This window comes from Mercenaria mercenaria, chromosome 8 (assembly GCF_021730395.1).
Source record: "Mercenaria mercenaria strain notata chromosome 8, MADL_Memer_1, whole genome shotgun sequence".
In the NCBI taxonomy this organism is placed as follows: domain Eukaryota; kingdom Metazoa; phylum Mollusca; class Bivalvia; order Venerida; family Veneridae; genus Mercenaria; species Mercenaria mercenaria.
Window position 1 is genome coordinate 16,790,818 of NC_069368.1, and position 13,764 is coordinate 16,804,581.

Consider the following 13,764-nt stretch of genomic DNA (forward strand, 5'->3'; position numbering starts at 1 on the left):
GGAACTTGAGGTTGATGTGATCAGTGAAATGGTAAAAGATAGACACGTAAAAGCAGTATCCTATAGTGAATTTGAAAGTGCCCTAAAATCTATTCATAGAGGGAAAGCAGCTGATTGTATGGTTTAAACGTAGAACATATTTTATACGGTCCACATGAACTGCATACTGAACTCCTGAAAGTAATAAACTGTGAGTTTGAACAAAAATGTATACCAGAATGTTTAAAACTTGGAATTTTAACTCCTGTTTTTAAAAACAAAGGGCATCCCTCAGTTGTTACTAACTATAGGGGTATAACTGTTTTACCTACCATCTGTAAAATAATTGAATGTATCGTTAAAAAGAGAATTCAACCAGTTCTTATGGACGTGCAGAATCGTATGCAGAGGGGCTTCACGCCAGGATCTTCACCGCTAAACGCAGCTTATATACTAGAAGAGTTCTACAGAGAAAACGCAGACAAGAAGTCCGAATCCCATGTTATTCTATTGGATGCCAAATCTGCTTTTGATGTGGTCAATCATAAACATCTTCTCAGGAGAGTGTATCATGCCGGTATCACTGATGGACACTGGGAACTTTTGAAATCCTTACATTCGCAGTCAGCAAGTGTAGTAAAGTATGGTTACCAAGTCAGTGAACTCTTTGACGTTTTTCAAGGTGTACGTCAGGGAGGGATTCTGTCCACTGACCTATATAAAATATACATCAATCCGCTGTTGGACCAGCTTGAAAATACTGGCAAAGGGGGTAAAATAGGTACAATAACAGTCAATAACTCCACGTGTGCTGACGATGTGTGTTTAATGAGTGATACTAGGGATGACACTCAACTACTGATCAACATAGCTGCGTCCTTTGCAAAGGAGGAAAGGTACTTATTACAGCCAACTAAAACTGTTGCGTTGAAGTTAAGTGGTTCTAAACGAAAAATAAAAGACTCTCTGAGTGATCAGTGTTTCTCTATGAATGACGGTAACTTAGCAAATGTCAATTCGGCTGTGCACCTGGGTATAACTAGAACTACATCTGTACAAGAAACCGCTGAAAATAATACGATGGGTAATATTGTCAAAGCAAGACGCGCTATGTATAGCCTTATGGGTGCGGGTCTGCATGGACACAATGGGCTGGATCATGAAACGTCAATTACTTTGTATAGGGTATATGTTCTACCCGTGTTAACCTATGGCATTGAACTTTTTACTCCTAGCCAAAAACAGATTGAAGTATTGGAACGTTTCCACAAAAAGTCGTTAAAACAGATTCTATCTCTTCCCATGAATACCGCTGACCCAAGTGTCTATATTTTATCTGGTTTATTGCCGATGGAAGCTTTATATCATCTGAAAGTGTTGAATTTTTTCAATAATATATGCAATCAGAAATCTGACAGTACAGAAAGGGAAATCTTTGAAAGGCAGATCATGGTGAAATCTAACAAGTCAAATTCATGGGCATGTATAATTAAACCAATTCTTAGCAAGTACGAACTGTCTGAGGTCGAAACTTATTTGAATTCACCAATGACTAAGAATCAATGGAAAAGTACTGTTAATGTCAAGGTCGTTCAGTGGTGGAAGAAAAATATCGAGTCACGAACCGTTACATACTCATCTTTAAAGTTTATGAACCCAGTGTACACTCCTGGCAAGTTCCATCCAGTGTTACGTGTTGGCTGTTCATCCGTACTAGAGGCTACACGCATTCCAGCAAGACTACGCCTTCTTACTGGTAACTACATGCTGCAGTCTAATCGCCATAAATTCAATCAGAATGAGGTTTCACCAGTGTGTCGTCTTTGTGTATCCGGTGCAGAAACTGTTGAACACTTTTTGTTATTGTGTCCGTCTTTAGAGAGTGTTAGGTTGCCTGGCATGAATGAAATAATCAGCATTCTAGAGGAGACAAGTTATACTCATCTGTTCCAGACTTACGACCAACAAATCCAGTTATTGCTAGACTATTCTTGTGTATTGCCAGAGAAGGTATGGAGTGACGAGTTTGTCACAAGATTGGAGTTTCATATTAGAAGACTTATCTTTCACTTGCATACCATGAGATATAGACTGTATAGTAACTTGCACTAATGGCCCTCTTGGTTGACCACCTGTTATGTAATGTGTGGTTCCTAGAAAATTTCAGTGAATAGACAGTGTTTATAAGTGTATATAAACTCGTTTGTGGTGTTGGATACTTTCTTATCGTCGATAATTCAATCATTACCCGGTTTACAACTGGGTTTCGCCATTGTTGGCGGGAAGGATAGAAGATACAGATACAGATATGGCACAAAATGTGCATTTTGGGCCATATGTGCATCTCAATGCTCTCGCAAATTTCTTTAGAACTTCTGTATTTACTGTTATCTAAGTGAAAAAATAGTTTTTGGACCAAAAGCTGGTAGGGTTGGGGGGGGGGGGGGGGGGGGTGCAAAGCATATGCTTAGTAACGCTTATTTTCCCTACACGGGTTCGACACGTGCTAATGTCCGACTTCAAACTTAGAAAATACATCTTAAAATGCATTTAATGACAGTTACACCAATAAAAGATTTAATACTGCCATATAATGAATTTGTGATGTCAGTAAAATAAATGAATTGGGATATCACGAAAAAGTGAAAAAAAGAGAGAAAAACAGCACCACATTGATATACATTTACAAGAGACACGCGCGCACTTAAAAAATAAGACAAGAACAAATGTGATTAATCAAAGTTCAATTATTTTCTTCTTTTTAATTTGTCGATGTAATTTCATTTTTTTTACTAAAACTGTGTTTTTAGACAATAATACATCTATGTCAAAAGAAAACTTCTCAAACGATTAGTTTATACAAGTCAGAACTTTTTATCTTAGCTTATATAAAGTTAATGTATTAACCGTGTTTAAACACGAGACTATGAATTTGCTATCAACTCATTAAAGAGCAAAATTCCATACGCATCGGCTAGTTTTAAGTATTATACGGTCATTTTAGGACAAAAAAACAAAAATGATAAAAGTCATGTTAAACTAGGACTCCTGTTATATACGTAGTCCATAAAGTAACACAGTCAAAGTTTGGAAGCAGAGACGGTTTGATAGTGTCTAATGAAATATGTAAGACCTCTAGTTCCTCTTTAACTGATATCTATAATTGAAACGTGTTGAATGAACTACATGATCCTGAAGAACAAAATATGATGAAATCACCTAGTCTTTGTATGATGATGATACCTGTTATTGCCGCCAAGCGGCACCCTATTACTATATATTACATCTTGTCATTACGTATCATAGAACGCAACCTTCAGCAAAAACTCAGTTATGCAGAACTCTTTTACCCATAGCCTGCTATATTTCTAAAATGGACTGGTCCATCATTCAGTTTGGGCGTTGAATACCATTTATTATTCGAAGGGGTGTTCACTGAATCTTTACTGTCTGAATAGCGAACAGTGCACATCATGATCAGCCTGCACGGATGTGTAGACTGATCTTGATCTGCAGTGGTCGCAAAGGCAGAATCACTTGCTGCCAGCAGGCTAAAGGTTAAAGGACCAGACATGCATATTTATAATATTGAGTTAAATTCCTGCTAGTTAAAACTAGTTAGATTCTTTGGAAGCATTGAACACAACAAAACAAAATAATGGCAAACTCGGTTTGATCGAGTCTGTTTGAGAGGCAATGGAAAAGGCAGCACCTGTCTGTAGCATAGAAACATAATGATGTTTTCGTATACTCATATGATTTAACAGAGAAGAGTAAAACTGTTTAATGAAAGATAAACCAAAGAAAATCTAAACCGTTCTTTGTGCCCCTTTTTGCTATATCTGCAACACATGGGAATAATACACACTTGGCAAACATATTTCTGTTGCTCATATCCTAGCACCTATATACCGAAAAATGTGATCTTTACGCAACTCTTTTTTTAAAACTGGGTCAGAAATAAAAATTGAACGTAATGTAAATTCATTGTTGGTGAGAAGCACGTGTTCAGACATTTTGTTCCGTTATATCACCATTTTATCAGAACATGTGGATATTCTATATATAAGGTAGAATGGTAGGCTGAAATTATTGCTTAGAGTTTATATATATAGTTAACAGCAAGTGCCAACAGGACTACTTAATTTAGCTTGTGTAAATATGTTATTGTCATTTGTTTTCAGAGATCATTTTAAGACTTAGGACTTTGTAAACAAACTTCTTGTTTTGTGTTTCCTATAGATAAATATGCATACATTGTATACATACGCAAATTTTTCCGAAGTTGCGAAACTATAATTATGTAAGAAGTTAATCGAAATGCAATCATGTTAGTTCGGGACTTACTTTTTCTCAATAGGAAAACTATTAAGAGGGCTAAATAACTAATACTTACTGTCAAATATACGTTATACCTTTTATTTACCTATTTATCTATTCACAGAATGGATTCCATGATGATAACGTGTGTGGTCGCGTGTTCAATCCTTGCTTGCCTCCAGACTGTGATGGCAGCTGGATGGCCTGCTGGAGTGAAGACGCCATGGTTTTGTCACGACCTTGAATGCCCGGTCTACACTGTGAATGAAACGAATGCCGTGAGTATACTATTTTAAGCAATATCGTTTACTCTTTTTCTGTGACAGCAGGATGCATATTCATCAATTTCGAGCCCAGTTTCTTAAAACCAAATACGGGTGCTTTGTGGAAGATGGCAGCCGGGACCGTAAAGCCCTATTTTAGTTTCTCGCATGATGGGCAAATACCAATGTTCCAGACTCCTCCAAGTGCTAACTTTAGATGTTCAGATAGCGTGAATTTATTAATCCTTAGTCTGCTAAATTTCTAAAATGGAATGGTCCATCATTCAATTTGGGCAATACCATTTATTATTCGAAGGGGTGTTCATTGTGCTGACTGCTACAAGTAGATACCGTCGTTTACATGACTGAAAAATATTGTTGAAAAAGACGTTACATACACACACGCACACGCACACGCACACGCACACGCACACAAGGGGTGTTCACTGAAAATTTACTTACTGAATAGTGAACAGTCCGTACAGGCTGATCTTGGTCTGCACTGGTCGCAAAGGCAGAATCACCTGCCGCCAGCAGGCTAAAGGTGAAAAAGACACTCATTCTTATTGTTAATTCAGCTGCATACAAACATAAGTCACTTACATGCAATTTTACAAAAAAAGAAGTTTATTCATCATTTCGTGGTGTTATCATCATCACATGTTAGCATACTGCAAGTCACATGTTTATATAACTTCATAAAAATCTCTGAGTATGTACTTCAAAAACGTTTTTGACTCTTTATACAGCCATGTGAGTACATCTGTTGATAATTATGTTCATTTTTTCTAGAACTTTGAGACACGACAATATGCACCTTCTGTATGGGTAGCAACTCGTGTGTCAGTTGTTAATTACACAAGAGACGCTAACAGAAAAATGTTTTACACATTGTTTCACTACATTTCGGGAAATAATTCTCGGCGTGAGTATATAGATATACGTATTCTTGATATTATTATTAACGCATCACCTAGGCATGTCTAATGTGCTGTTCAAGTGTTTATACATGTGACAGCTTTTAATAGAAAATGCCTTCGTGCAAAGGCCTAAACTTTCTGAGCCCGTATTGTCATAACTCTGTTTATTGCACTCTGTTCTAATTTAACAACGACCAGAAAAAGAAAGAAAAATTAGCACATATTATTGAAGTTTTAGTTTCAGACTTAAAGTTTTGATGAATATTGGCCGTGGCCGACTAAACCGATCTAGGCTCTCTACATTTCATGTTAATAAAATGTATTTCTTGGCTGATATTTAAAGCAACCCGTCTTCTATATCTCTCCACTACAATTTTAATCTGTGGTTGGCCTGCTTTGTGATTTGCGGCGCCGTGCTCAATGCTTCCAAATAGTCTCCTCTTTACATTTACTTTTCTCTGAAAAGTTGTATCAATAACACTGTTTCACCTGTAGAGGTGTTTATGTTTTTGCTATATTATTTCTTTAATGACCGTAATAGCTAGTTTTAGCTTCTAAATAGTAAGATATGTATCACAAGCAAATTTAGGTTAGGGTATCAAGCATATCAAATGGCACAAACATGCTCTCCAGAATATTTGACTGATGCAGGAACAGTTTTTGTGTCCCATTATGGCGTCAATTGAAAACTGCTCTTCTTCCGCCGCATCACACAGTATCAATAATTCTAAACGTTGCTTTAGTTGCACTAATTATACCCCAACTCATTTAGAATCGTTTCATATGTAAATAGCAGTTTTATGCTAGTATATATATTGTTCGTGAAAGGCTTTTAGAATGGTCTTGGTCTTGTCCTCTTAAATAAATATGATGATTTTTTTTTTCAGACTTAAAAATTCCGATGACAGCTCCAGTGGTGAGACAAATAGATCCATGCCAGGGATCAAATTGCATGTCCAACTATACAGAACATTTCATGATGCCGTTTAACCTACAATCCAATCCTCCAGTGCCAACAGAAGCTGGAGTTTTTATAAGGAGTCTGCCCGCAATGACCGTATATGTCAGGTATTACATACATTTTGGTATTGTCATTAGTCCAGTACATACCACTTAAGTAAAACAATTCAGTAGGCATTTTTTGTCTTATTTACTAGTTGTCGTTACTTATTATCATTCTCCAATTCTTCTTTACTATAAGCAATTTATATAAGTATAAAATATTGTTGTTAAAACTGACCGCATTGACTGTATACATCAGGGGCCGTATTCATAAAGCATCTTAAGTATAAGTATAAGAAATTGATTATTTACTTAAGTATTACTTAGGTAAGAAATTTATTTTACTTAAGTATATTTGTTATTCATAAAACAACTTAATAAGTAATTATTGGCTTTTATTGTGGACGAAAACATTAAAAAAACAACATTAATTTCAGACAGATACAACATGCACAATCATGTTTAAAGTGCTTTTATCTGAAAAACAACACTTTAATCGTACTCACGACGTCATTTCTTACGTATCTTAAGTTTAAGCTGTTTTATGAAAACTTATACTTAAGATGCTTTATGAATACGGCCCCAGGTATGCATTTATAGAAAGCCTACGACTGTTTTATTAACCATAATAGATTCCCGTTTTTATAGTAAATGTGTATTTATGTCAAAATAAAACTTGAATGTTAAAATCGAAAGCAAAACCAAAATAACCTCTTGATTGCTGTATCTGTTTTGCAGATCATACGGCGGCTATGGTTCAGAAGAACTGACCCAACAAAACCGAAAAGCTCTGGTTCAAGACTTGCAAGCTGCAAACAAGCAATTCAATCAAGACCACTATTATACCGCCGGATATGACGGACCCTATGCTTTTATCAGACATAATGAAGTTTGGCTTGCCGCCATTTAAAAACATTATTTTTTACATTTCAATAGTTTAGCATCACTCTTAGACAGCTTTACATCGATCTTGTTAAAAATGAGAAGTCACTTCCGGTGTTAGCAATTGTAAATAGGTACGGAAAATGTCTGATTCAGCCAGTTTTCAGCCGCATTTATAAACCAAAACTTATTGATATTTAATGTATGTATGTAGTAATATGTAGAAACGACCATTATTGTCCGTCTAACTACCTCGCTATTGCTCAAATAATCTATTTAGTTGAAAATTCCATTGTATGATTATATGAGTGACTGTGTTGTTTATATGTAGTATTTATTATTTTTTGTACTGAGTATTTGCTGTATTATGACACAAGATATATAATGCTTTGTTTTATTACGTTTTTATTGTTTAATAAAGCGCTTAAAAGCAATCTTGTTGTATTTAAGTGACATGTACCCAGTTATATCTAACTATGCCTCTACTATGCAGTTCCAATTAGTTCAAACCCAGAATAACACGAACGCAAATTGATATAGACAAATCATTGAGAGGCGTATGATGATATATATGAATAAAGATACATGTTACATATGCGTGAAATATTCAAGGAGGCTTTGACATTAAGCTCACACATTTCCGTCTTGCTTTTAAGTTATACAGTGTTTGAAAATCTGGTTCCACGTTAGAAATATATGCATGTTTGCTCTGTTATAAACAGGTATAGTTTGTTGTTCTAACTACAGTGTAACGGAAACTTCAATTTAAATCTTTACAACGAAGGGCATTCACGCTTCTCAGAGTTCATATTCTATACCTTCTATTTTTTTTTGTACATTTTTCAATATCTTTAATGGCAAATCAGCACACCGAATGGCTACCACTATTCGAAATTTCTCCTGAAAGTATGATCAAATGTAAATAACGACTTGAGTAGGAGTAAGTAAACTAGAGAATGTTTTTTACAATTTTGCAAATAAATACCATTACGAACTTTTAGTAACATCGACTTAACGGAAAATCGATAAATTTGTCTATCTAAACAAAGAAGGATAAAATTATTTAAAATTAAACAGAAAAGGGCATTAAAAATCGGTACCCTACAAAATAAAGTGTTTTTTTTTCTGGATCTTATGAATATTTTTTCAGAAAAATATTTTAATATTTGGTTGGTCCTTTTTGTCTTTAACTAGACCCACCTCAGTTCATATAGACTCTGTAGGAAGCGGGACAAAAAATTGACTTCTTCAAATAGTCAAGGACCATTTACAGGAGTAAGCCAGCATAAATCGTATCCTCTTTAACCCTTACCCTGCTAAATTTCTATAATGAAATTGTCCATCTTTCAGTTTGGACAGTACCATTAACTGTTAAAATGGGTGCATACCAAAAAGTTACTGACTGAAGGGCGAACAGTGAAGATCATGATCAGACTTCACGGATGTGCAGGCTGATCATGGTCTTCACTGGTCACAAAGGCAGAATCAATCGTGTTCAGCATGGTAAGGCTTAAACTCCAAAACTGAAAATCCGGCGTCAATCAAGCCAATGCTATTACTGGAATACATAAAATAAAATTCCAAGTGCACATTTCATTATTCTATCGTTTGACTACGACATTTTAAGATAACTTCAAACCAATAATAAAGATCAAACAATACAGATGCAGGAAAAGACAGAAACAAATATATCATAATGTTGCCACAATAAAGAACAAGAGGGCCATGATGACCCTGGATCGCTCACCTGAGTAATATGAGCTACATGTTTCAAATGTCAAACTGATGCTAAAATATTAAGAAAGTAGGCCAGTAGGTGACATTTATGGTCACTGAAAGTGGGTTTTAAAGGCCGACTTTGGTAGTCCAGGGGAACTTTCGGATAACTGACATTTATTGCTAACTCAACTCAGCTCAACTCAAATATTTTATTGCATTAAACATACAATTATATGTTTATAGCAAAAACATATATATATATATATATATATATATATATATATATATAGAGAGAGAGAGAGAGAGAGAGAGAGAGAGAGACTGAATAACTAATGACTCACTGACCCAGCAATCTGACCACAAGTATTATCTCCAGTAGGGTGTGAAATGTCTATGTTTCATGGAATTCTAAATGATTCCTCAGAATGTTTGATAAACATAAAACACATTGCAGATTTGTTGAAAATCTTTTAATCAAAACAAGGAATATATGTTGCACCTGATTTTCTCCATGTTTTTTTTATAAACATTTTTATTGCAGCAATAGCAAAGCAAAAGTGTTATGTTTGGAAATCTTTATGGAAAAACTAGAATACTAGAATAAATCAATAATAAAATAATAGTTTTGTGTACATAATGCATTTGGGCTTCATGATGTTTTCAAGCAATACTGATGATATATTATATGGCACATTTTAGCTAAAATAAAAGACATTTGCCATGCAGTGAAAATCATCTACTGTAAGGCACATACATATTGTAATCAGATTTGACCTATTGTTTTTATTATTGTTGACAGACATACATAAGGATTGACATACAAACAGACACACATAGAGACACAGATACAGGCATACAGACTACTCCAATTTATGGCCCATATACCAGTATGGTTGTACATAAGGGTTTTGATACAATCCTGGTGTGAATGACAGCATACATTCAGGCATCATCAGTACACATTATTCTTACGCTCTCTTACATTCTCTTTTATCCTTGTCCTGGTAAGGTACCAAATTCTTTCCTCCTAAACTACCTATAACTCTCCAAACCAGTTTATAAATACTTTTCTGGTTCAGAGGATTGTATTCAGAGGGTTCCTGACAGAAGGATGGATGGACGGACGGATGTACCCCCATTCCCCCCCCCCCCCCCCCCCCCCCCCCCACCCCCCACAAAAAAAAAAGAAAAGAAAAGGATGGACTTGATGTTTATGGCAATGTTAATGGCATAGCCAATTATGATGAATAAAGTGATAATGAATAGAGGGGTACATGATTTATTTGTATGTAGAATAATGAGAAGAAAGTGTTTTTATATTTAAAGAAATAACTGTATAATTTAAGTAAAATAAGCCAATTGGAAAAGTCAGTACTATAAACTAAAAAACTACTAATCATATAAACATGAAATGTTATTCATAAACTAGACCTTATGAATGTAATTACGGTATAAAGTTGGCATTCTTTTCAAGCACCTAACTAAAATTGTACTCACTGAATTTCTTGTTGGAGTTTGTCACTTGCATGCACATGTAAAATGAAGACCATAATTTAGTAATACTGATTCTTTTTGTCATATAAGATATATATTTATCTTTTTATTTGATCATTGTATTTCAATGTTTTATGTAATGGGTATTCATATATATATATATATATATATATATATATATATAAAGAAATTAAATTGAATGAAATTGATATTTATAGGAATTGTAGTATTATTGTACCATTAAACATTTTGTAATATGTTATGTTATGTTAAAAGTACAGTGCTGATATATGGTTCCTTTAATTTGATTCTTTCTTTCTCACATTTTTATTTGCAAAATCCAGATTACTTCAATGTCCTGAGATGACCTGAGCTAACCCCAGAAATTTCTACAGATGTTATCAATCCCTGGAATTCACACCAAGAAATGGTGTTAACTTTATGGCCTGAACCCACAATGTGTTAATGATATGTGCCAATTATCCAAAAGTTTCCCTGGACAACCCAAGTCGGCCTTTAAGATCGGCGTGCAAAACTGTACATGTCATCCAAAGTTCAAGGCTGTATCTTAGAACACAAGAAAGTAGGTCAGTAGTTCACATTCATGGTCGCTGAAAGTCAGTGCTAAACTGTACATGTCAGAAAAATTTCAAGGCTGTATATTAAAAAAAAACAAGAAAGTAGGTCAGTAGGTCACATTCATTGTCACTGAAAGTCAGTTTTAAGGTCGGTGTGCTAAACTGTACATGTCATCCAATTTTCAAGGCTGTATCTTAAAAAAACAAGAAAGTAGGTCAGTAGGTCAAGGTCACAGTCAAGTGATCCCTAATCGCTTGGGAGTCATCAGGTAATTATAATTAAACAGTCTAGGAAGTATGATCAGATAATTTTTGAAGTATTTGGGCCTCTTTTCACCCCAGGGGCATAATTTGAACAATCTTGTTAGAGATCCACTAGACAATGCTACATACCAAATATCAAAGGCTTGGGGCTTTAACTTTCAGACAGGCAGATCTTTAATTTTCCAATATAAGTCTATGTTAAACTTAGTATCCCCAGGGCGGGGCCTTTTTTCACCCCAGGGACATAATTTGAACAATTTTGGTAGAGAAACACTAGGAAAGGCAACATACCAAATATCAAAAGCCTAGGCCTTGCAGTTTCAGGCAAGAAGATTAAAAAAGAAATTCCTATATAAGTCTATGTAAAACTTGAGATCCCCCGGGGCAGGGCCTCTTTTCACACCAGGGGCATAATTTGAACAATTTTGGTAGAGGACCACAAGGCAATGCAAAATACCAAATATCAAAAGCGCAAAGGCCTTGCAGTTTCAGACAAGAAGATTTAAAAAGTTTTTTCCTATAAAAGTCTATGCAAAACTTGAGATCCCCGCGACAGGGCCTCTTTTCACCCAAGGGGCATAATTTGAACAAGGCAATGTTACATACAAAATATCAAAGGCCTAGGTCTTGTGGTTTTAGGCAAGAAGATTTTTAAAGTTTTATATAAGTTTATGTAAAACTTATGACCCCCGGGGCGGGGCCTCTTTTCGCCCCAGGGGCACAATTTGAACAATCTTGATAGAGGACCATAAGATGATGTCACCTGCCAAATATCAAGGCTCTACGCCTTGAGGTTTTGGACAAGAAGATTTTTAAAGTTTTTCCTTTCGGTTGCCATGGCAAACAGAATTTTACATGGAATTTAATTCTTTGAACAATTTTGAAGGGGGGGGGGGGGCACCCAAGGATCATTCCTGTGAAGTTTGGTGTAATTCTGTAATTAATTTCTGTTAATTCTTAGGAGAAGATTTTTGTAGAAAACGTTGACGGACGCACGACGCACGATGCACGACGCATGACAGACATTAAGCGGCCACAAAAGCTCACCATGAGCCTTTGGCTCAGGTGAGCTAAAAAGTAAACACGCGCACTATATGCTCCAAAATTTGCTGTATGTATAGGTTATAAGTTGAATACAGCAGTTTTAAGATATTTATTTCAAGCGAGCGGTAGCAAAGCGAGAAAATAATGTCTTAAAAATGCTGTATTCAACTTATAATCGGCTTACAGTTTGCAGGCAATAGTAACATGTACAGGCGGTAATTCCATCCAGTTTGGGTATAGTCATGGCATCGATCACTATATGGAATGTGTGTTTAAAACATCTCCAGAACAGACTCGCTTTTCACTCCCAGTAAAATACATTTAGGTTTAGGAGTATATCATGAAAACACATAACTATTTGGTAAACAAACAACATATTTATCAACGATCTACCTGCCCAATACATTTACGACTGGATACTTGAAATATTCTCAAAAAAAAACTCTTTAAAAATGAATGCCATTTGTAAAGAAATAAAAACAAGCCGTTGCTGAAAAATAAGTTCCATCTAGTTATTAATTTTCTAATTTTGAAAGATTTCTCTTAATACATGTAGTTATTCAAGTTATGTAAAAAAATGAAGGAATATTAACTCCATTGCACACACATCCATCTTCATGGTGTAATGGTGACTCCTGCTGTGCTAATTGCCCTCTAAATAACAATTATAACGTAATCACTCGTATAAGCAGCAGATTATGTTGGGGTAGCAATGAGTTTATTGAATTAGGTAATGGGGGGACTTCTTAAGTAGGGGATCTTGGTTTTAAAGTTATATTTTGAGTGTCTGAGGAAAAATACCCAGGTAACGGGAACAACTTTTCAGGTAGTCCAACTCGTCACGTAATTGTCACTTTCATTTCATTTCAGATGTGACGCTTTGGACGGACCGTCAAGAGAGGTAGCCAGAGTCACGGATTGGGGCTACTTTTCAGGCAGCGACTCCAAAAGACAAAGTCGAAGACAAAGTGGCTAAAAACTATGAAAACTTTCGTAAAGTGCAATAATTGATTATATTACTCGGATGTAATTACAAATACACCAAGACGAAGACGTGTAACAGTTTCCAACCTTCCCTCTGTGTAGTATTAACATTTGGAAAACCAAGTTAATGTTCAACAATTATTACAAGCTCACAATATTAGTAAAATCAGACATAAATATAACAGTATATTGATATCGGTGTTTCAGTTAAAGAGCTGTGGAGAGCCATTTTCTTAGCGTCTTTTTTGCATTGAAAGGGTAACTAGTAACACAAAAGCCCCTTTTACAACAAACCAATAAAATTTAATATCCACA

The 13,764-nt window shown here is 35.4% G+C and overlaps 2 protein-coding genes across 2 annotated transcripts; both read left to right on the top strand.

The window, feature by feature from the left end:
- The first annotated feature begins 363 nt into the window (after positions 1-363).
- On the top strand, positions 364-2,091 carry LOC123565485 (uncharacterized). Its single transcript, XM_045359353.2, has one exon. The coding sequence runs from the start codon at positions 364-366 to the stop codon at positions 2,089-2,091; it is 1,728 nt and encodes a 575-aa protein (XP_045215288.2).
- LOC123565842 (heme-binding protein 2-like) lies at positions 1,596-7,737 on the top strand. Its single transcript, XM_045359617.2, has 5 exons — positions 1,596-1,735; positions 4,424-4,577; positions 5,355-5,487; positions 6,370-6,550; positions 7,223-7,737. Exons 2-5 carry the CDS (start codon positions 4,425-4,427, stop codon positions 7,392-7,394), a joined length of 639 nt encoding a protein of 212 aa, XP_045215552.1. The 5' UTR covers positions 1,596-1,735; position 4,424; the 3' UTR covers positions 7,395-7,737.
- The last annotated feature ends 6,027 nt before the right edge of the window (positions 7,738-13,764 follow it).